The sequence below is a fragment of the Maniola jurtina genome, chromosome 22, assembly GCF_905333055.1.
Source record: "Maniola jurtina chromosome 22, ilManJurt1.1, whole genome shotgun sequence".
Taxonomy (NCBI): Eukaryota; Metazoa; Arthropoda; class Insecta; order Lepidoptera; family Nymphalidae; genus Maniola; species Maniola jurtina.
The window spans coordinates 3,259,136-3,283,501 of NC_060050.1; the positions used below are offsets into that span (position 1 = coordinate 3,259,136).

General features: G+C 37.3%; 3 protein-coding genes and 1 long non-coding RNA gene across 8 annotated transcripts in view; 3 read left to right on the plus strand and 1 right to left on the minus strand.

Moving 5' to 3' along the window:
• Nucleotides 1–99: 99 nt before the first annotated feature.
• Nucleotides 100–23,986, plus strand: LOC123876776. Its single transcript, XR_006798418.1, has 3 exons — nucleotides 100–111; nucleotides 9,791–9,793; nucleotides 23,828–23,986. It is a non-coding gene; the product is annotated as an uncharacterized LOC123876776 (long non-coding RNA).
• Nucleotides 1,180–3,623, plus strand: LOC123876767 (uncharacterized protein PF11_0207-like). The gene is made up of 2 exons (XM_045923126.1): nucleotides 1,180–1,275; nucleotides 1,844–3,623. Coding segments are annotated over exons 1-2 (1,602 nt in total). The 5' UTR covers nucleotides 1,180–1,273; the 3' UTR covers nucleotides 3,444–3,623.
• On the plus strand, nucleotides 4,735–7,509 carry LOC123876772. Its single transcript, XM_045923131.1, has 2 exons — nucleotides 4,735–5,052; nucleotides 6,145–7,509. The coding sequence occupies exons 1-2, from the start codon at nucleotides 4,899–4,901 to the stop codon at nucleotides 6,822–6,824; spliced, it is 834 nt and encodes a 277-aa protein (XP_045779087.1). The 5' UTR covers nucleotides 4,735–4,898; the 3' UTR covers nucleotides 6,825–7,509.
• The window catches only part of LOC123876755 (rho guanine nucleotide exchange factor 17), a 141,768-nt gene continuing 127,344 nt past the window's right edge, over nucleotides 9,943–24,366 (minus strand). For 4 of the 5 annotated variants that reach the window (XM_045923103.1, XM_045923106.1, XM_045923104.1 and 1 more), the window contains exons 6-20: nucleotides 23,372–23,600; nucleotides 22,323–22,635; nucleotides 22,149–22,240; nucleotides 21,426–21,648; nucleotides 19,230–19,321; nucleotides 18,427–18,557; nucleotides 17,998–18,158; nucleotides 17,357–17,449; nucleotides 16,515–16,789; nucleotides 14,776–14,956; nucleotides 13,759–13,826; nucleotides 13,153–13,289; nucleotides 12,210–12,387; nucleotides 11,296–11,466; nucleotides 9,943–10,359 (exon numbers count right to left, since the gene is read on the minus strand). In XM_045923103.1, the coding sequence (XP_045779059.1) occupies nucleotides 10,073–10,359; nucleotides 11,296–11,466; nucleotides 12,210–12,387; nucleotides 13,153–13,289; nucleotides 13,759–13,826; nucleotides 14,776–14,956; nucleotides 16,515–16,789; nucleotides 17,357–17,449; nucleotides 17,998–18,158; nucleotides 18,427–18,557; nucleotides 19,230–19,321; nucleotides 21,426–21,648; nucleotides 22,149–22,240; nucleotides 22,323–22,635; nucleotides 23,372–23,600 (2,631 nt within the window). In that variant the 3' untranslated portion in view covers nucleotides 9,943–10,072. The remainder of the gene's footprint in view (nucleotides 10,360–11,295; nucleotides 11,467–12,209; nucleotides 12,388–13,152; nucleotides 13,290–13,758; nucleotides 13,827–14,775; nucleotides 14,957–16,514; nucleotides 16,790–17,356; nucleotides 17,450–17,997; nucleotides 18,159–18,426; nucleotides 18,558–19,229; nucleotides 19,322–21,425; nucleotides 21,649–22,148; nucleotides 22,241–22,322; nucleotides 22,636–23,371; nucleotides 23,601–24,366) is intronic. The other variant, XM_045923105.1, reaches the window with a different exon arrangement.

Below are 24,366 nucleotides of genomic sequence, written 5' to 3' on the forward strand. Positions count from 1 at the left end.
TAATATTATGTCAATAGACAAATGTCAAGCTGTCAAGATGGACGTTGCCTAAATACATAATTATTTATTTGAAAATGATGTTTTGGAAAACTCAAATAGTTACTTTGGATCGTCGGGGGTGTTATAAATTTTTAATTTACACTTGTTGTAAAGTAAATGACACATTTTCAAGAGAAATGGTATTTGGGAAACTAAACAACGTAAATCTATAACAGCTATAAGTATATTTCAAATTCGATTCAACTACTTATAGTTAATTAGAATTTTATCTTTTAAATACTTATTTCAGTTTTGGACTAAAACCATTATACCTAAAACAGTGACGTTGTGTGTTTTGCCACTCTACATAACATTAAAAATAAACAACTTCTTTAAAACAAGAGTGAATAAGCAGAGACGTGGACTTTGCGACTGACCGAAAAGAAGAAGATTGATGCTCTGGAGATGTGGTGCTGGAGGCGGATGCTAGGAGTCTCATGGACCGAATTTCGCACCAACGTCTCTATACTCCAAGAACTCGGCATTAAACAACGGCTTTCAGCGTTAGTACAGAGTCGCATATTGAAATTCTTTGGACACGTCTCCCGGCGTGAGAGTAACTCCATAGAGCGTCTTGTCGTGCAAGGCAAGGTGGAGGGCACCAGAGGGCGAGGAAGGTCGCCCATGCGATGGACCGACCAAATTAAATCTGCTGTGGGCGGTCCCTTGCACGAGTGTACCAGGCTGTCAGCCAGCAGGGAGAAGTGGCGAATGCTCGTGAGGCGTGTAACATCTGCCCTCAAAGACGTTGCTTCATGATGACCACGACCGCTCTGTCAAGAGTGACACGACAAAGAAGAAGAATAATAAGCATCTTCTATGTAAACGCGTCCCATCTTAGGCCACACCATCACTTTCCATCAGATTGTGATTAAGCGCTTGCCTATAATTAATAATAAAAAATAAGTAAGTACAGAAAATAAAAATATACGAAAGGAGTACAAACTTACCCTTATTGCAAGCGGAGAGCAACAGTCACTGAGCATTGTTTAATTTAATAACGGTCACAACCGTCCCAACAGAATTAGTAGCAAACGAGAAATACAAAAAATAAAGGAATTGTTTGGCCAACCCTAGGGAGCTCCACCTACGAGGATTTCCTATATAAAAGCTGCAACGTTGTGTTTGATTTTCACATACATTTGTACCAGCGTGAAGTTACAATCGTCTTGAAGTTTGTTTTCTTATCTATCATGGTTTTTATATGATCATTTATCATTGTTGTGTTTAAAAAATGTAAGTAGAATGATTATATTTTTATGTGAACTGTTTTTTGTGCAACGAATCAAAAAATTTAATGCACCAAATTTATGAAATTATAATAGCTGGAAGAAATCTCTATTAGAAATATGAGCTTGAAGTGTGCTTCATTTATTAGGTACCATTAATTACCTAATTATAAAATTTTTGTACATAAATATTAGAATTAAATTAAAAATTATTATGAAATAAAGCAATTAAATATCCATAATATATATAATTAATTAAATAATAATACTTTAACGGTGAAGAAAAATATCGCAAGGAAACTTGCATGCCTAAAAGTTCTCCATAATGTTCTCAAAGGTGTGTGAAGTTTGCTAATCCGCACATGGCCAGCATGGTGACTATGAACTTCTCTTTGTAAGATAGTGCTCAGCTCAGATAGTGAGCGAGCGATTGGTTGATGATAGTGATAATTAAAAAAATACTGTTGATCTAGATATACAAAATAATAAAATAATCAACTTGATCAATTAGAATTCCACAGTTAAACAAAAACCTAATAGCAATGGTTTTAGTAAATGAAAAACCTCTCTTGCAGGTTTTTAAGGATGCGGAAAAAAATTACTTTAATACTAACACTTCTGCTTATATCTGACGATGTTTTCGGGAAAAGTGGAAATAAAACCAAGCAGATAAAAACTGTGCATAAAAACTATAGCAGTAAACATAAAGTTAACAGTGCACGTGTAAAAAGGTCCTTAGATGATGGAACTGAAAAGATATTTGGTAAAGAAAATATAATTAATGAATCAAATCAATACGATTATTTAGATGGAAGAGGAACAGATTCAAAACTGAAATCAGTAGTTGAAAAACAAATTCCATTTTGGGGTAGCAGAGGTAGACGTGAAAGCTCTTCCGACGAAACAGTCCCTGATGTGCAGTTACCAACACCAAAGCATAATAAATATAGCAAAAATTTATACAAATTATTGTTGAACTCTGATGATCAATCGAATGATGAAGTCCCTCCATTCTGGGCTAGTCGCGGGAGACGTGATTCCGACGACTCTAAAGACGATGATTCACCTCAATTTTGGGCAAGCAGGGGAAGGAGACAAGATGAAGAACCTTTTTGGGCCTCAAGAGGTAGGAGACAAGAAGATAACACACCTTTCTGGGCTAGTAGAGGTAGGAGACAAGAAGATAATACACCTTTCTGGGCTAGTAGAGGTAGGAGACAAGAAGATGATATGCCTTTCTGGGCTAGCAGAGGTAGGAGACAAGATGATGACACACCTTTCTGGGCTAGTAGAGGTAGGAGACAAGATGATGACACACCTTTCTGGGCTAGTAGAGGTAGACGAGAATCATTCGAGCCATATCCGGGACACGGAAGAAATAAAGCAAAATTGCATTACTCGTACGAAGACTTATTGAACCAAAAAACATATCTAAAAAACGCCATCCTTGACGCTATTGATGATCTAGGGAAAAGCAACAATAATTTTGAAAGAAATAGAAGAAAGGATATCGAAGCTCCATTTTGGATGAACAGAGGTAGAGATAGCAAATTGAAAACTCTATTCAATGGTCTATCAAGAAACCGTATGCAATACAATCCAAGCACTTCTAACAAAGTTTCGGCTAATGAACTGCACTCCAAGACATTTCAGCAAAACACTGTGCACGATGATAGGATTTATGCTGAAGAACCTCATTATATTTTAGTAGAACGAAGCAGTCGTTCCTCAGCGGAAGATGATCCATTTTTCATATCAAGAGGGAAAAAGTATAGCAAGGCCAATTTCAATTTGGCCAAGGCACCCCGAGGTCGTCGAGGAGCATTGGAAGATATTATGAAATCCGTACGAAATGATCCCTATAACATAGCGAGAGGTAAAAAGGATTACGTACAAATCGGAAACTCAAACTCAACGGAAAGTCAATTTATTAAAACAAAAGATCTTATTTGTGCTTCTATTGATTTATTGACGATGAAGCATTCAGAAGGAAATAAAGTAAAAAGAGAGGTCCTTGACAACGATAGAGACAGACGAACTACTTTAAAGAAACTGGCGTTACAATTACAAATGGATCCCTATTTTGTTAGCAGAGGGAAAAAAGATGGAGGAAATAATATCAAACTGGATGATTTGGAGCAGTTCATTAATAAAGTCATGATTCTATGTAATTAGAACACAGGAACATTAGAACACATATTATGACTCGTATAATTCGAAGTATGTAATATATAAAATTGAAGATTAGGAGATAAAGTCTTTGAAATACTAGGCTGCAATATTAACCTGTACTAAGAAGATTAAAGATTCATTTTACTATAGACCTTATTGTGTGCTTGTAGAATTGACGACGTTTTATTGGCTGGAACAAGTAAATCATCGACTAATTAAGAAAGGTGTTTCATTTATTTTTAACCCCCGACCCAAAAAGAGGGGTGTTATAAGTTTGACGTGTGTATCTGTGTATCTGTCTGTGGCACCGTAGCGCCTAAACTAATGAACCGATGTTAATTTAGTTTTTTTTTGTTTGAAAGGTGGCTTGATCGAGAGTGTTCTTAGCTATAATCCAAGAAAATTGGTTTAGCCGTTTGAAAGTTATCAGCTCCTTTCTAGTTACTGTAACCTTCACTTGTCGGGGGTGTCATAAATTTTTAATTTACACTTGTTATTAATAGAGGTGTCTATTAACACTCATTTCCTAATGAATTACTAATTACTAGAGGATTCCCGCGACTTCGTCCGTGTGGATTTAGGTTTTTAAAGCTCCCGTGGGAACTGTTTGATTTTCCGGGATAAAAGTTAGACGCAAGCTACCTCGGTACTAAATTTCATACAAATCGGTTAAGCTGATGGGTTTTTGGGAATCCCGTGGGAATTCTTTGATTTTTTGGGATAAAAAGTAGCCTATGTCCGTCGCCGGGATATAAGCTAACCCTGTACCAAATTTCGTCAGAATCGGTTAAACTGTTGGACCGTGAAAAGGTAGGTAGCAGACAGACAGACAGACAGACACACTTTCGCATTTATAATATTAGTATGGATTATTAGGGTTCCGTTGGCATCCTTTGGGTAACGGAACCCTAAAAAGTACCATACTAACTTTGTTGCCTAAATGCCCCAAATTCAAAAGCTTTAATTTTCTAAACAGGCCTCTTCTTTCTTAAATAGGTACCTACTTCTAGGTCTTATTTCTTAAAATAAATTTCTGTAATTCTAAATAATCTACCTACGTACGATACTACAGGTACCTATTTAATTTATTCTTTAATTCAATTAATATTCCAGTTAGTATTTATTAAATTAAATTACTTCATCAGGTTAGTATTTCACGGATATTAGAATAAGAAAATTCTCTATTTCTATTTCAAGTTTTGTATGTGATTTATCATTTTTGCACGTTAATAGAGTAACTACCTACCTATAGACTAGACCCAGCAGGGTTTCATTATGCAAGCGGCAACGTAAAATGGCGGGCGCAATGTAACGTAGGTCAACATTCTCTGTGGCAACAAGATGGCGTGGAGAACGGTGTTTGACACCGTAACGTCAAATAGCGTTGCCGTCATTTGCGTCCGCCATCTTTACGTCGCTGGTTAGTTTTGTGAGTTGTTTTTTCAATAACGTTGCAAAATGAGTCATATCTGGAGCATGGGAGATGATGAAATCTTAATAAATTTTGTTAAGATTCATGAGCCAATTTATAACATCAAATGCAAAGATTATAGGAACAACCAGTTGAAACAAAAATTGTGGAGTAATATCGGGGAGATTCTTAATAAAACAGGTATGTAAATTATATAATATATATTTTAATTTATAATTTTAACTATTTTACTCATAATTTTGATTCAATAGAATAATGAAATGAACGTAGTTAACTTAACGGTGAGTGGTGTGCTGTGTATCAACTAGGGTTACCATCTGTAAAATCTATAATCGAGGACAAAAACTCGGAAACTTCAGATTTTCAAACGTAAACCCCGGACAGAAAGATATTCTTTTTATCTCAAAAATTAAATTTAAAAAGTATGATTTGTTATTATTTATTTGATTATAAACCAAAATAGCCTAACTTTGGTACCTAACTATTTTTAATTTTATAATAATAGGATTTTTTCTCATCATTCAAGAGATCCTACAGCCCCTGTTTCATTGAAATAAATTTTAAAATTTTCTCGTATTTAAATGGGATTTTTCGACTAGGTCATTGTGATCAGTGGCAGTAGATTTTATCAGTAGGTCACTGATATTTTTTGACTCGAAGCCAGTACTTTTTTCCCCCTTAATAGGCAATAAGTAATAAGTAGGTAGTAACTAAGTGTATTATGTTGGGTATAGTATAAAAAATACATGAAATAAAAACCAGTTTTCAGTCGTTTCTGGTCAACAAACTATGAAACAGGGTAAGAGTAAGATCCTGTTCACACCCACACGACATCTTACCAAAGTAAGATGTCGTGTGGCATACATAGCGTTTAGAATGTTGTTTAGTACTACCATTTATTAGCCATGCTTACTCCAAAAAATGTACAAAATAGTGATCGAAAAAATTTGTTTGAAGCCTGAAATAAAAAGCAAAATATAATATTACAAATTTACTTTTTAACCCCCGACCCAAAAAGAGGGGTGTTATAAGTTTGACGTGTGTATCTGTGTATCTGTATATCTGTCTGTGGCATCGTAGCTCTTAAACTAATGAACCGATTTTAATTTAGTTTTTTTGTTTGAAAGGTGGCTTGATCGAGAGTGTTCTTAGCTATAATCCAATAAAATCGGTTCAGCCGTTTGAAAGTTATCAGCTTTTTTCTAGTTACTGTAACCTTCACTTGTCGGGGGTGGTTATAAATTTTTAATTTACACTTGTATATTTTTGCAGATTCTGATTGCTCCAAAAGATGGTGTTATGTAAGAGATTATTATATTCGACGTAAAGGAAAACCTGGTATTGGTTCAAGTGGAGAAGCAGCGAGAAGGAGAGCTAATCTCCTATCATTCTTGGACGGACTCTCCTCGTCACAAAAAAACAGTATGACTAATGTTGTTGATCATGAGAACCAAGGGGATGGGAGTGAAATTATGAGAAATACTCAGGATAATAGTGAAGGAACACAATGCAGAAATCTGAGACTGCAAGAAATAACGATTGATAATAATAAAAATAACGACAAACAAGATAATACTGACACTGATGATACCAATGCTGACTGCAATCGTGATAGTAAAATTAAGATTGCCAAGAAACGAAAATATACTTTTAACGCTCAGGAACGCTTGAATTTTTATAAGAGAATAGCTCAGCGAAAACCTACTCTAGATGAATTAGATGAAAATGATCTCTTCTTCAGTTCCATGGCAAAAATTGTAAAAAAGCTTCCTAGGTCTGAACAAGCTTATTTAAGGATGCAAATTGGATCAATAGTTGGTAACGCTGAATTGCGCCATATTTCAAACGAATTGCCTCAAAGCAGAGAGTATCCACAAGATCCACTTACGAATGCTAATGATTCAGAAATTAAAGTACCTACAAGTAGTATTAACGCCGGGGATTTTGATTAACGGCAATTCTTTAGCCAAGACCTATAATCGTCATAGATGATTAAGAAAAAGTATTTTCCATTTCGAAGTCTACTTTTTTTATAATTGCGAGCAAGCGTGCAGGCGGGTCACCTGATGTTAAGTGATTACCGCCGGCCATGAACATTTGCAGCACCGGTGGTACCGCCGATGCGTTGCGGCCTTTCAAGAATTTGTTGATATACCGCTTGAGTAACCCCGTGTTGTAATCTAGTGACACCGCCGAAGAGGTTTTTAAAGGAGGAGGAGTGAAAAACAAAAAGTCATTAAAGTGCGATTTCTTTTATTCCATCTGTATAGCTTCATTTTTACAGATACCTACTTCATTCACATAAATATTAAAATACAATGTAAAATTTTGCTCTGACTATTAATTTTCTTGGTAGGTAACATAAAAAAAAAGAATTTCATTTTGAGCAATAGTTTTTTCAACTTTGTATAATATAAGCTTCACATTGACTTTATACTTTATTATAATTAGGTACATACATATTATAGTAAGAGATCTAATGAGAACAATTATTTCACATCTATAGAGAACGGAGAAAATACCATAGAGATTAGGTATTAATTTTTTTTAATGAGTCTTCTAAGATTTCTAAGACATCCAAAAATGAAAACAGGGTTTGTATTGTGGTCGTACAAGTATTCGGCGGTAATATATTATGTAGTATCTACAAAAAAATGTCGAAATGTAGGTATATAACTTTAACAGGTGCTTATAAACGGGGTTTTGCCAATTGCAATATGCCATTGTCAGTCTGTATTTTGCAAATATTTTTTTTAAGAGGGGTCTCTCTGTCACTCGCTCCATACAAACGTAGTTCGTCTCTCATTGGAATACAAACCAATCACACTCAATAGAATTTTGTAGAAACGTTCCGGGAATTAATATCTATATCTGTGGTTTTCCAGATTTCCGTTAAAATATTCGGTTTCAAAGTTACGCGGTCTTAAAAATTGACATACAAATCTTTGAGCCCCTGTAATTTTAAAACTACATATTTTTAGAAAAATCTAAAACACCACAGGTACAGATATTAGTTTCTAGAATATGTCTGCAAAATTTAATGGCCTTTGTTGCTCAATATTCAAGTGAAATTAGGGCTAAGATTGTATGGAGTAAGTGACGGAGAGAGCCCTGTTAATACATGGCTATGTTGGGCCTGCAAGTTTTACAGTTATGAGCAATTCATGTAGCCCATTTATAAGCCACATTTGGTAGGTACACAGTTTCCTTTCAATTACTCTAGTAGAATAGCCACGACAATTTTATATAGTAAAATATTCACGGACATCCAACATTTTATATTGATATGATTAGATAGGTACACGTAATAAATCTTCCCAAAAACATACTTCCTTTTGATATAAAACGTCAATTATGGCCCATGATCGTAAGACAAGGTTAAAGTAAGGCTAAAATTTTGTCGTACGACGTAACAATCCTTTGTACATCGTTTTTTAAACGCGGTGTTGACGCGCGTTTTAGAAAGGTGCGTCGTCGGCGCGCTTTTATCCTACAGACCAGTTGGTTGTCGTCTGTATCGCTACACACGCGCATCTGTGTCGATTCAAACGCGTGCTCCAATTTTATGGCAATTTTTTATAGGCAGCTTAACGTTTTACTACTATTGTTTTCATAGTTTATTCTAAACGCAGACCAAATTTTAGCCTTTACATCTTAGGCCTAGCCCACACAGCGATTTTTCGCGCGATTTATTTTCCGCGTACGAAATTTCACGCACTGTGAATGCGGAGACCGCCACACAACTTCATACTGCACAAAATATGCGCGCGAATTTAATTTCGCGTGATTTTTTCCCGCGCGAATTTTAAATAGAGAAGCTTTTCGGATGATGTTCGTCAAACTTCGTTTCGAAGAAGGCACGCGATGATAACGATGAACTTAAAATCGCAATGCGGGCATCTCCATATGGTTGCAAGTGTTATACAGAGTTGCGATAAAAATGTCGCGCGATTATTGGTCGCAGTGCGGGCTAGCTTATCTTGTAATGGTACTATAATTACAAAGAGGCCGTTAAAAATCCAATACCTATAGCTTATGACACGTTTAATAATACTGCACGAAGTTAAAAATTGTATTTTGACACACAATATAAACTTTCTCTTACAACTGTTGATAATAACTTGGACATTTGATGCCCTAACTTAACCTTTAATTAATAATCTCAATACAGAAACGCTATCTATGCTAGAACGCGCAAAACAATTTTAAACATCTTAAGTAGTTTTAAAATTTATTTTAAGTATATCAACAATTTTTTTAATAATAAGCTGGAAACATTTTATTTACGAGAATAATCAACAAAAATTTGTGATAAATCATTCTTTATTACATTAAGGCTGTTTTACACCAAAGCAACACAGTGCGACATAGAAGCATGCCTCAGGACCGCTTTCTAGAACACTGTAACATTCCGTTTCTAATAGCACGACGCACGACGTTGTCCCAGCATAAAATCCCAGCCGTATGAGGCTTAGTAAGGCCGCAAGTCTTCATTTACAGCATGCCGCATAGTCGCATGTTATTGCTCAAGTGTAAAACATCCTTTACACTGTTCGACATTCAAATAATCATCAATTCGTTTTTAGCAGTAAGTACATGCATTTTCTAAAACAAATAAAGTCTATCCAAAACAGATGCGAAATAAATCATGCGAGATCAAGTCGAAAAATCTCAGTTTTTGACACTCAGCTATCCTTCTGATTGGCTGGAACTTTTCCACTATCGACTAAGCTTCAGAGCACAAGCAAAGGTCTCGGAAATTCAGCCAATGCTTCAGCCAAAATAACAATTGAAATAGCAGAAAGTTCTCAACGTCATGTTTGTTTAGTTTGATGCCATACTTGAATGGTGGAACCGCGCCGGAAAACGTCTTAGACGCTTTAAGAGATCTTCCACTGGGTGGATGGATGAATTCAAGCGAGTAGCTGGGAGCCGTAGTAGCTGGATACAAGTAGCATAAATCCTTGCAAGAAACCTGTGATACTTGCAAAAGACGTGATTCTTGCAAGAGAGTCAGCGTCTATCAACAAAGAAAATATGCTTTAACGTCTTTCACACAACTATCAGTCAAAATATCGTATGATGTTCTAAAACTTCGCATCTGTCTGTGAGAGCTTTAGTATGACAAAAATTTGAAGTCCAAAAACTGAAACACGGGTCCCAGTGTTGCATTAAAAACCCTGTAGGCCGTGAAAATCGTTCATACTCTCCAAAGTAGAAGGTGATTGGTCGAATCCTCTCTGCCAGCGTCTTCTGTCATGGATGAACTCCTGAAATCCTCGTAGCCGTCTCCACCAGAGATAATTAAGGTTTCCTTATTGTTCTGTGTGTTTTCCGCTTGTTTCTGAAGTTTCTCCGCATTTGTGGATCGTCGACTCAACGCTTTTGTTTTGAGGCTCTGGGTTGGTTTTGTGGTTGGTTTTTGAGGTACTGGGTTCTCTACTATTGTCAGGAATCGCACGTGGCCTGTATGCCCGTATGTGATACCTGAAAACGAATGAGAGGACATTAATAGACGACATAATGATAAAGCCAGAAGGTCAATAGTCAGGTCGAATTCCGATAAAATCTGAGCAACAGTTAGGTTTAATTGAAATAATTACCTCATTAATCTGATACGAAAACTTTATCTATAGGTACCAATATTTTATGAAAGTTTATAGTTCTAATGGTGACAAATGATAATTAAAATCCAGGTATGAGAACTCCATTCCTAAAAAAATGCCTTCGACCAAGGGTTTATCGAATGTAATGACCACAAAAGCCAATTACTTATAAAAACTTCAGTACTAAACGACAATCAAGTGTTTTCTATTTTATTTGTTTATTATGGAACACATAGTACACTAATTAAATGACAGGCAAATACATATACAAAACACTCAAACTATAACTGTCTCGAATGAAACATTTACACACATTACACAACTGTATGTCCAAACCGGGTATTTAGCACGCGTAGGTACAAAAATCCATACTAATATTATAAATACGAAAGTGTGTCTGTCTATCTATCTGTCTGTCTGTCTGTCTGTCTGTCACCTTTTCACGGCCCAACAGTGTAACCGATTCTGACGAAAGGTTTTAGGTTAGCTTCTATCCCGGAGATGGACATAGGCTACTTTTTATCCCGGAAAATCAAAAAGTTCCCGCGGGATTCCTAAAGACCCATCCACTTAACCGATTTGTATGAAATTTGGTACCGAAGTAGCTTGCGTTCCTGTAATCGAAATAGGCAACTTTTTATCCTGGAAAATCAAACAGTTACCACGGGATCTACAAAAATCTAAATCCACGCGGACAAAGTCGCGGTCATCCTCTAGTGACAAATAAAGAACAGAACGATTTAAAATTAAAAACCCCTTTCTGTTATGACGTGATTTAGGGCAAAATAGAGGGTAGAAGATAACAACAAAATCGTACCACTGAGTTGTGGGACAGTGAAGCTCCCAGTGCGGGCATTGGGTGAGTTGTGTAGAGGAGCAGTGAGCAGCACGCCAGCGCTCGTCCCCACCCATAGAGTATCGCGGTGAGCCAGCAGCGCGGTCACTCGGAGACACGCTGCCTTGTGCTGACGGATTATGTCGTCGCAACCTGAAACATCACACTAATATATAGGCGAAAGTTTGTGTGATGTGTGTGTGTATGTTTGTTACTCCTGCACACAAAAACTACTAGACGGATTTGGCTGGGAGATACATAATATCCTGGATTAGCACAAGGCTACTTTTTATACCGGAAATCGAAGAATTCCCACAGGATTTCCACGCGGACGAAGTCGCGGGCATCAGCTAGTGTGACAATAATTAAGTTCCTCGTTTTATCATTCTATCTCTGAGTTTTCTTAGGCGCAACAGTGGAGTAGCACCGAGGCACGGCTAGAGTTCCAAGGTGCATGAATGGTGATCTTGCACTGGAAAACACAGCATTGAAGTATCCTACTAGTGACAAGCGAGTCGTTTCAAGCAGTTGAACACAAGTGTCACAAGATCATGTTTTGTGGTGATCCTTGATATCTAACAGTTGGCGTCTTTTGGCTGAAACGACGATGATTTGGGTTTGGGTTCATACCCAAACTCAAATCGTCGTCGTCGTCTGCTGTCATCAGCAGAATTTATCTGTGTGCGCCCAACCTGCAAAGTTACACGAGAAGACATAACGTTATGTGCCTGATTGACTTAGTATCTGAACACACATAAACTCCAAAACATATCTACCAAAAATGCCCTGCTGTTGAATGCCCGAAATATCGCTTTGACGAAATGGTTGATGGTGGAAAGTTCTCAGAGAACCCGATGGCAGATTGGGTGAATGAGCCAGCCTAATAAGTATTTTACCATGTAACATCTTGGTGACTTGCGGCGTGATGTTGATCTCGGCGAGCTGCTCGCGGCTGGTCGCGTGGTAGCATCTCAACTGCGCCGCGTTGTGCAGCGACAGCCAGATAGAGCCGCCCGCCACCGCCATGTGGCTGATCGGCTTAGTTTCTGAACTTATTTGGAATGTTTCGTCCACCTGCAAGAAACAAAGGTCAGCATAAAATTATACAGACGAAGAGAATAAGAGCGTATTAACCACTTCCATAAGCTTTTTATCAGTTGAAACAAATGCGTTGCAATTGCAAATACAGTACGTCTCGTTCACTGCGAAGACATGTCAAAATTTCAACGAGCCAGTCATATTTTACCTTTGTTTTGTCCAAGATGGACCAAGTGATGGATGGCAGGAAGTGGTTGGATGAGGAAGGCCGAGGACCGGGTATGGTGCCGCTTTTTAGAAAAGGCCTATGTTCAACAGTGGACGTCCACAGGCTAATGATGATGATTATCAGTTATATTTTAGTAGACGAGAGTTTCACCAGCTAATAAGAGTTCTTATATTTTGACACCGCTGTCAAAACTCATTATGTATACGTCAAATGGCTTTGATGTCTGATTTGGTGCCTGGACCTGACCTCTAAGTGATGCCATCTTGAGACTGCCTTTTTCGAAACCCCTCATTGCTGCAATTCTTTCACGCAATTATGAGATGTAGCCTTAATGATAAAATCAGACGTTGATTCTTTTTTTTATTAAAAGATTATTAGCCATGCTAATCATGACTAATACTCCCCTCTAATTAAGCGTAAAGCTTGTGCCAGGAGTGGGTACGACAATAGTGCAACGGGTGGGTTTTAAACCGCCGACCTTTCGGTATTCAGTCGTTCCTCAACCGTTGATCTATCGAGGCTTCAAATTCTTTAGAGTTTAGATATTAGCAACTATTCTGAGTTACACCTACCTGCAAAGAGTGCGGGTTGATGATTTTGATGGAGGAGTGCGTGGCGCACCACAACCGCCCCTCCGACAACAGCATGCTGCTGACAGGGGTTGCGCCCGAACCCACGGGGATCGTCGACCGCTCAGACCACGACCCATCTGCAAAGGACAAAGACAGAGATAAGAGAGAGATAGGAGAAAGAGAGATAAGGAGAGAGGAGAGATAGAAAGAGATAGGTAGGGAGTCAAGAAGGCGCCCCTGGGAAACACGCTAAGAATAAGTACCAGGGGGGCTCCTCTGAGAGATTAAGGGAGCCATGGGGTGGGTTGACCCGTCTAGAAGTAAGGCAAAGGATAATTTCTCACTTTAAAATCTGATTTTCCTAACGACCGCGTTATGGTCTAACCTTTAGGATCGATTCACAGAGGCAGTGAATCAAAGCGAATTTCTAAAATTACACATTGATCTCTATATCGACCATGTAAAGCACAAACTGACCCAACAGAAAAATTCACGCGGATGAGCATGAATGTTTTTTTCTCGGTAGAGATTGGTGCTTTGAGAGACCGCTAATTGTACTGAATGATAAAAAATAAGGAGATTGAAAGAATTAATATGGGTATTTACCGATATCTCGACAATACACCACAAGGTCGCCATTTCCAAGAGCAACAAACACTTTTCCCTCCACGTACCTGAAAACAGACCCATAAAATTAACCAGTTCATAAATATTTTGGAGGTGATAGCCTAGTGGTTAATTCAAGAAGTCGGGGTTCAGTTCCAAGCTCTAACTTTTCGGAACAATTTAGAATAGTTAAACAGGTATCACTTGCTTTAACGGTGAAGAAAAATATCGTGAGGAAACCAATATGCCTGAGAATTCTCCACAAGTCCTCAGAGATGGGTGGAGTTTCAGATCGGCAGTTGGCCGCTGTGACAGACTATGTCCATAGCTTCTCGTTCTGAGAGGAGATTCAGTAGTGAACCGACAACGGGTTGATGATTATGATAAAATATTTCCGAATATTGACAATATTAGTTCAAGAAGTTTTTTTTATAGAATATTTATCATCATTATATCATTTTAATCATGACTAACATTCTCCTTTCCCCTCCAAATAAGCGTTAAGCTTGTGCTGGAGTAGGTACGACAATAATGCGACGGGTGGGGTTTGAACCGCCTACCTTTCGGATTTCAGTTCGCTCCTATAACTGTTGAGCTAATTGAGGCTTAAGAGGGCTCTCTCCGTCACTCGTTTCCACTCGTTTCATACAATCGTAGTTCCAATTTCATTTGAATATTAAGCAACCTAAGTCCATGAAATTTTGCAGACATATTCTAGAAACTAATATCTATGTCTGTGGTTTTCCAGATTTCTGTTAAAATATTCGGTTTCAAAGTTACGCGGTCTTAAAATTTTCATACAAATCTTGGAGCCCCTGTAATTTTAAAACTACATATTTTTAGAAAAATCTAAAACACCACAGACACAGATATTAGTTTCTAGAATATGTCTGCAAAATTTCATGGACCTTGGTTGCTTAATATTCAAATGAAATTGGAACTACGATTGTATGAAACGAGTGGAAACGAGTGACGGAGAGAGCCCTGTTAATAGTTAGTTTATCAGACAATACTCACACAATGGAATGAACACCAGAATTATGCTGCAACTTGACCTTGTTCTTCTTTATCCTGATGTTATCCAGGCAGTTGTACACGTGAATACAACCGTCCTCAGTGCCAAGCCACATAGTTGGCTGGTTGGCCGTGGTTGCACTGTCCTCTGATGATTGTCTACTGGCAGGGGATGAGAGGGTACCTGAATATGAAAATATAAACGCTGTTACGGATCTCTTTAGGATATTTGATGATCCCAAGTTAGACCATCCCAAGACCTGTGGGATTTATAATATAACTAAATAATATTGTATATCAAATCTTTGAAAAGAGCAACCGCCGAGTTTCTTGCTGGTTCTTCTCGGTAGGAAAGGCATTCCGAACCAGTGGTAGATGCTTTTAACGATTCAAGAGTACTTGTAAAAGTCTAATTGAATAAAAATATTTTGAATTTGAATTTATCGGAATAAAAAAAGTGACAATTTTCAAAATACAAGCTATCTCTGTGGAAAAATGTGTCAAGATCAGTTCAGTGGCTGAGCCGTAAGCCGTTAAACAGTGATAGACAGGCAAACATATAGATGGACAGACACTTTGGCATTTATAATATTATCAAAATATATGGTTGTATTCATTCTACATCAGATATTATAGTAAGTAATTCTGAAATTGTGTAGATAATGAAGATTCTTATACACGTTATTAAATTAAAATAAGTCTGATGCAAAAGTCAAAGAACAAAAATCAATTCGTACCAGCCATAATGCGTCCAGGAACTAAGTAGCATAAAACATGAGAACACAGTGTTTAGATGATATAATGATTTTTTTTTATAAAGAATTATTAGCCATGCTAATCATGACTAATATTCCTCTTTCCCCTCCAACTAAGCGTTAAGCTTGTGCTAGGAGTGGGTACGACAATAATGCAACGGGTGGGGTTTGAACCGCCGACCTTTCGGAATTTAGTCGGCTCCTCAACCGTTGAGCTATTGAGGCTCTTGATTGATTAGATGATAAATGATTTAGATGATAGTGCAACCACAGATTATGGAAGAATTAAGTTACCAATTCATTTTAACCACTATACTAGTCAACTATAAACAATTAAAACACAAACTAGAAGATGTACACAAGAAGGGCAGTAACAGGTAGGTTAAGGTCCTGTTGCATGACAGGCGGTTAAACTTACGGTTACCGTTAAACTTCAATAAAAGCAAAATAGGGTCTGTTAACCGTTGCACAAGCCAGAGTTCAAAATTGTACCTTTATGGAGGTATGATTAGAGTTGTGCAACCCACTTTTAACTTCTTATTAGTAGTAAAACATTAATCCTCACCGTTATGTTACATTAACCGAATGTCACTTAACTGGACCTTAATAAATTGGGAAGCAAAGATAGACAGATGCGAAGTGCTAATTTTCAAGACATTCAAAAGTAACTAGGTATCAGGGTTTAATGAAGGGTACAGAAAATGCAATAGGAAAGTCGCTAAATTAATTAAAGATAGGTACAGTACCCGGAAATATGGCAATATGGCATATCGAACTTTAGAAAGAGACACCTAACGGTGTCTTTGAGACCAACCAAATGTCACATAGGTATTGAGTGACAGAGACAACGCTCTACGAAGCAGAAATCTCTTTCTAAAGTTCGATATGTAATGTTTCCTGCCGGGTACTGTACTTGTAGAGTTTGAGATATAAAAGAAGGAATTGTACTTAATGAGCAAATACAACCACCCACTGAATGTTGTATACCTAATAAGTTCTCACCAGAAGTAATCCCCATCGCCTGTTTATCAACAGCTGGATTTGAATTGGACTTCATCACTGGGTGTACTGGGATATTCTGCCCTGTGTGTGGCGTGCTAAGACTCTTGCTGTGGTTTGGAGTCAGGGTTCCTCGATGGTTAAGGCTGGAGGTGAGGCTGCTATGGAGTCGGAGGCTGGCAGACTCTTGGCTTCTTTCGGATAAGGCATCTTGATTTTCTGATGTTGAGGACCCGTCGTCTTCGTCGTCGCTTGATGATGAACTGTTCATAAATAATTTAGGGTTGTTATTTTTTAAACTAATAAAAAAATCTAAATTAGGCGATTTTATCTATAAATAGGAGTTTTTTTTAAATACGTTCTACTTGTTTTTGCTTTTTATTAATTCGAGGGTATACTTATTTTTTGTAAAACTTGATAGACTTGAGAAACTTTTCAAAAGTTTCACATTAGCTAAAGTACCAATAAATATCTGATGACAGATAACCTAAAAGTTTTTACTATGGGAGAATAGCTTGAAATTTAAATAACCCCCGACACAAAAAGCTCTATAAGAAAACTAGAAAAGAGCTGGTAACTTTCAAACGGCTGAACCAATTTTCTTCGATTATAGCTAAGAACACTCTCGATCAAGCCACCTTTCAAACAAAATAAAGTAAATTAAAATCGGTTCATTCGTTTAGGAGCTACAGACAGATACACACGTCAAACTAATAACACCCCTCTTTTTGGGTCGGGGGTTAAAAAGGAACCTTAATTGGTTTTAGGTTATACATATAACTTAGTTATTCTTAATCATGATATGATATGAGTAAAAAGAAGGTAGGAACCTGTCTAGTCGTATATTCTTGCAGCTTTCATCAGGATCCGATATGCTGATTCCGGGTTTGGTTGATCCGGTACTATTCAATGAGCTTGTACTTCTGTAAAAATAGATTAGACTGAAGATTCTGCAGTATATTTAGGGTTCCGTACCTCAAAAGAAAAAACCAAACCCTTAACACTTTGTTGTCTGTCGTGTCTGTCAAGAAAACCTATATGGTACTTCCAGTTGACCTAGAATCATAAAATTTGGCAGGTAGGTAGGTCTTATAGCACAAGTAGAGGAGTAGATCCGAAAACAGTGAATTTGTGGTTACATTACACAAAAAAAATATGCGTTCACGAAAAAATTTAATTTACTAAATCACATATAGATGGCGCTGTTATCATTAACTGGCAGTGTTGCACATAAAAATATTATAATGTCTTGTGCGATGGTACGGGACCCTTCATATGCGAGTCCAACTCGCACTTGACCGGTTATTTTGTCTATGGGTATAACGATAAAGTTCAAAAGCTAAGATCCTACTACATTTTTTAAATATCAAAATAGAAGATCTTTTTCATCATCATCATCATTAACCGCTATACGACTACTGCCATGTAACTTTAACACTGATATCGCCATGGTTTTTAAATGGACTCTTACGGTATATCTAAGGTCTGTTGCCTGGTGAGCGCTGGGGCCGGCGGGACGCAGGCTACGCATAGAATCCTGGCGTTACAGACTCCGTTGCAAGACGTCACTTGAGGTTTTGGGGACAGCGTGAGGACGCACACTTGACCCACGTAGCCATCGCTATTGCAGACCTGAAATAGGTATACGATTATAAATAATTTATTATATAACTATGCTGTTGGAAAATAAATTCACCAATCTCCAAAAACTTTCTCGAGTATTTTTATTTTATAAAAACTATAAGTACTGATATATATTTAATAGGATTCATACCCCCTGAGTCGTTTTTGAGCAATTTTGACCCCTAATATTTTGTTAATGCTTGCATTTACTTAAAAACTTATTTATACTACATTACATTATAGACAATTTCCTGTTTTTTGTAACTGAAATTTTTACCCAAACATCAGGAGACTGCCCTTTGGGAGGCAGCGTGGGCGCGGCGCAGGTAAATTGTAATCCTGCTCTAGTCTTCCTTATTGGAACTGGTGACAGGAACTCGGGAGCTGGTCTTTCTTGACCATACACACCTGAAATTTATACATTTCTAAGGTTATTATACGAAAAACAGTGAAATTTTATAATAAACAAATCCTATTACTTAGTATAGTATACCTATTATAATTTTTTTTTATTAAAAAGAATATTAGCTATGTTAAATGTTAAATGACTAATATTACCCTTTCCTCTTCAACTAAGCGTCAGGCTTGTGCTAGGAGTAGGTACGACAATAGTGCAACGGGCAGGGTTTGAACCGTCGACCTTTCGGTTTTCAGTCCACTCCTTTACCGGTTGAGCTATTGAGGCTCAATTACTTAAGACTTAATTACTTATTAGATTCTTGTCAGATAATCTACGGATTTATATTTATTATTTAACTTCAATACATAAGTGTTCCCAAATTGGCACGGCGGTCAAGAATGGGATAAACTTTTGCACAGATCGCTAGTAATTTAGAAGAAATCGAAAATTTTGACGCTAGTTATATCGAAAATGCGAAAATGTATTTATTTGTTGGCTGGTCCTCCAATCACGCCACAACGGAACAACGACGAGATGTTTTTATGCAAATATATACCTAAATAAAAACTTAGAGAGTGACACAATCTATTTTTCATCCCGGAAAATAAACGAATTACTCCGAGATTTTCAAAATCTAAATCCACGCGGCATCATCTTATATTTAATCAAGAAATACTTACAAAGCTTCTGTTTGGTCTCATTAATAAGTTCCTCCCAACTACTCCTTTTTTCAGTTTTGGGGAATATTATGGTAAGGCTCTCAGGGCCGCTCCTAAAATTAAGGCTGCAGTTTGAGTTATGGATAAAGCGGATACCTACTAACCAGTGAACGACAAAGCATAGAAATATTCAGTACGCTCCATTACAGCGTAATGAAATTCCTACCGTGGTGTGTTATGCACAGGGCAGCTACTCTATGGCGTGAGTCTTCAATTCAATTAAAGCTCGTAACTGTAACTTTAAGTCAGTCAATGACAGCAGCAGCCAGTGTCGCATGACACTCAGTATGACCCAATCCTGAGCAGACGTGAATTAGTGGCCCCTATTTACGAAAAACAATTGTTAGAAACGCGTTTTCTATGCTTTGTCGTTCACTGTATCTAACCACAAATTCGCCAAAAAAAATTTATTTAAAATTAAACAACTTTCTGAAATAAACTCCCTTCCTTTGCAATCAACAAGTAGGTTCCTTTGAAACACATTTTCAAATTATACCAAATAAGAGAAATCAAATTAATTGGGTGCATTTTGGGTGCATACCAAATAATAAACTGAACGATAACAAACTATATTTTATACATTCGCCATGAAAATTATTTCAAGTACCTACTGCGAGGCATAAACTCCTCTTACACTGATGTTGGCCGCTGATGTCGGTCACGCGTACCTACTATCTATAGTTCGCGACAGATCGACATGGCATTTGGGGTGGGAACGCACATCCGCTCAGCCCCCGCGCTAACCCAGCGCGGAATAGCGCAGGTGCCGTGCGGGCGTACGGGGCGTTCCCCGCCTCATACCCCGATTGCCACGTCAACCTGTCGCGAACAATATTTGCACTGTCAGCATTATCAATCCATACTAATATTATAAATGCGAAAGTGTGTCTGTCTGTCTGCTACGTTTTCACGGCCCAACCGCTGAACCGATTTCAATGAAATTTGGTAAAGACATGGGATACATCCCGGGGAAGAACATAGGCTACTTTTTATCCCGGAAATTCAAAGAGTTCCTGCAGGATTTAAAAAAACTGAAATCCACGCGGGCGAAGCTGCGGGCATCCTCTAGTAGATCATAAAGGTGCCAACGCACTCGAACTGAAGCTGCAGTTCAGTTCGAGTGCGTAGGCACCTTAAAGGTTACGGTCAGTTATTTTAACTGACTGTACATGTATAAAAGCGACCAACGTACGTGAATCGGCGTAGAAGGAATTCAAGCCTCAAACTAAAAATAAAATTGTCCGTTAATAAAAAATAACAACAACAGTCAATAGTTTGTTGTAAACTTGTAAAAAGCTAATCTTGCAAAAATGGTTGACGTACCATCGAGATCAAATAGTGCGTAGTACACGCGTGCTATTCACACGTCTGTGTAAAGAAAATCACAATTTTACGTAGTTCTTCGGCAAAGCTTAATATATCATTTATTACGTCGGTCCATAAGTTCATCCGCTTTTTTTTCAAAATCCGCTTTTTTTTTATTAATAATAGTTTTAGTTGTAAAGTGTTTTATTATCTATTAAAAATCTCTAAAACTGAACTTAGAACTTTGACTAAAAACTTTGAACCTCTCTAAAACTATTTACTATCCTATTATTTTCAATTTGAAATAAAAATGACAGATTACTATGAAATTGTAGATTGTCGACAACCATTTGCTTGCTGTGCGCTGCGGTTTATTTTTAACCCCCGACCCAAAAAGAGGGGTGTTATAATGTAATGATTTCTTCACAAAATAATAATTTTTACGGAACATGTAATATTATGCTGTCGTATAAATATATGGTAATGAGAGTAGACGTAACAACACCAATAAAATTAATAACAATCTCATAAGGCTATGTGTTTGGAGTCATCCACTCTAATAGAAGACATTGTAAAGATGAGACTTTATAATATTTAATCGATCAGTTGAAGGGTTGGCTCAATTTTTGCGCAACGGATCAGCGTGGCTGTCCAGCGCGGAAATGCAGCCAGTATTCTTGGCACTTAGATTGGTAATTAGATAAGGATAGCTTTAAGTATATTTGTAATATTTTCAATTAAAAAAAAATTAGTCTCATATTAATTTATCACAATTTCTTATAACCTTCTTGATAGTGTATTGAAAACGAACAAACTTATGCACCAACCCAATATATTAATTGGTATACTTACGAAGTATTAACACTAATTTCCATATAACATAGCTGCATGTCACTATTCTGCCTTTCTGATAGCTGTCGGTTGACTGTATGCAACATTTCTCTTACTATCTCTTCTAAATGTGCATGGTGAGTATGTAACGCCGCCACATGTTCTGATATTTGAGTCAGGGTATTGACATCTTCTGTTAATGTTTCTACTTCGTGCATTATTCGCCTAAGATTTTCGTCTTTGGCTGAAAAATAGATTTTTTTTCTATATCAAGATGTTAATGAACTATATATTCGTATTAATTCATAAATCATGTACCTACTCTAAAATTTTCACAATCTATTTTAATTGCTTAGCTGGTTTTATACTAATAAATAATTAAGTATTTTAAAGGAACAACTACCGAGATTCTTGCGAGTCCTTCTCGATAGGAAGAGCACTCCGTACCTACCAGTAGTAGATTTAGAATAGAATAGAATAGGTTTTTTTCAAATAAACTTTTTGAAGGCTTTTGAATCGTCAAATAATTTACCACTGGTTCGGAATGCCGTTCCTACCGAGAAGAACCAACAAGAAACTCGGCGGTTGCTCTTTTCAATTGTTCAATTTACAATAATATTCCCTTTCATAAAATTCACTTGATGTGTCGGAAACATTTTGACAAAGACTAACTATTTGAACGAAAATCTTTTCTGTTTTCTTTTAAAGAATGATTGATTTTAAGCCAAATTAAAATCTTCTTACCTTTAACAATTTCTAAATCAGCTAACGATATCCTCGTCAAAAGTTTGTACTTATTGCCTTCCATTTGACTCGCTATACTACTTTGGTATGTTCTGAAATAAAATATCAATCACCATTAATCATTACGATCGATTCTTCAAACGTTAATGTTAGTTTAATACCTAGTTTACTTACGGAATGGGTTTCTTTATAGTGCCAGTTCTTCTTTTAACACTGGTAATCAAGAGAGTATCGTTAAAGAGGAAAAGAGCTCTATCTTTAATGGTTCCTTGAGCTGAGGGCATAGTAACCATTTCGTGTCTAATAAACATCCTGTCTGCAGTGACCAAATTAGATAGACCCTCGATCATTTGTTCCAGTTCACGTAATGTTTGTTGCTGTTGTTCTAATTCTAGGCTTTCTCTTTCAGTGCAGTTTATTAGCTCTAATAGATCGTGTATCTCCTTTTGAGCTTCGAGCAGCAATTTGTGGTCTGGATGTGTTGGATCTGGAAAATTACAGACGATTTTTTATAATCTTACATCAAACCGAAGTTACTAATTACCAGCCAGCAGTTTTTCTATTCCATTCTAAATTTCAGCCCAATCCGTCCAGTAGTTTTTGCGTGAAGAAGTAACAAACATACACACACACACACGCACGCACACACGCACGCACGCACGCACGCACGCACGCACGCACGCACGCACGCACGCACGCACGCACGCACGCACGCACGCACACACACACACACACATACAAACTTTCTCCTTTATAATATTATAGTGTGATTGTTTATATAGTTTTGATGGTGTGGTATTTGTTTTTGGTAGTATCGAAAGCTTTTTGATAGCAACATCGTGTTGCTTCTACAATCTTCTTAACCGAGTTAGAATATTTTGAAGGAGTGTTATATTAATACTAAGTATAGAACAGGTATCCTCTCAGAATAAGCAAGGTTCGGCCATAGTCCATAACGCTGATCAAGACGTATGGATTGGCAGACTTCACACACCTTTGAGAACATGGAGAACTCTCAGGCATGCCGGTTTCCTCACGATGTTTTTCGTTCACCGTGATATTAATTAATTGTATAAACGCGCATAACTCTAACTAACTCTAACTAAAAAGTTAGTGTGCAATGTGCATGTCAGTGATCGAAACGCCGACCTCCCAAATAGGAGGCGGACGTATTAACCACTGGCTTCAAGATGGCTCCAAGTTAATAAAGAAGATGTAGGTACCTGTATGTTTGATCAACCTCTGTATAAGCAGTTTGTAGCTTGGGAACTTCTGTACTGGCTTGATAAGAAGATTGTCCAGGGATAGTTTTCCCTTGTGATCCCTTGCCATAGCGTCGAGAAATTTTGCAAACGCTGGTCTCGAAGCCGCCGAAGTCTTGATTGTTTCCTTCGCTTTTTTCAGGTTGTTGATGAAAGACATGTATGTGTCCATTACGGTGGGTTTTGTAAACTGAAACATGGAAAGATAAGATACATGCATTAGCTTGAAAGGTTTATTTTCTGATTTGAAAAAATAAAAAGTTATTTTCTTCTCCGTAATTGTGATCAGATACGTATATTCAATTTTGAAAAAACACCTTGTTGTTGCAACATCCTTCGTCAAGGTTTTCTAAAAATTCTGTCTTTTGTTTCTCTAAATGACTCCTCGAAGAAAGCTTCCAATGAAAATGAGCGGAGACTCTTCAATCCTGATGCTGCAAGGTACTGAACTCCTAAGCCGTGTGGATTTGGAAAGTTTTGCTGGTGAATTGAAATTTTAGATACCAAGCAATTACTACTTCCACTAAAAAGCTTAAAAAAAATTGAAAACCCAACTTCCAAAACCACTACAAAGTACCTAACGAAATAATTTTTGTTTTACACGTGTATATATGTAAGAAGTTAGGCGAGCATAACAAGTGTAAATTAAAAATTTAACACCCCCGACAAGTGAAGGTTACAGTAACTAGAAAAGAGCTGATAACTTTCAAGCGGCTCAACCGATTTTCTTGGATTATAGCTAAAAACACTCTCGATCAAGCCACCTTTCAAACAAAAAAAAAATTAAAATCGGTTCATTAGTTTAGGAGCTACGATGCCACAGACAGATACACAGATACACACGTCAAACTTATAACACCCCTCTTTTTGGGTCGGGGGTCAATAAAAGGAACTAGAAATTTAAGCGTGAAGCTCGCCCTACGTAAATATACATACACGTGTAGAAACAAAAATTA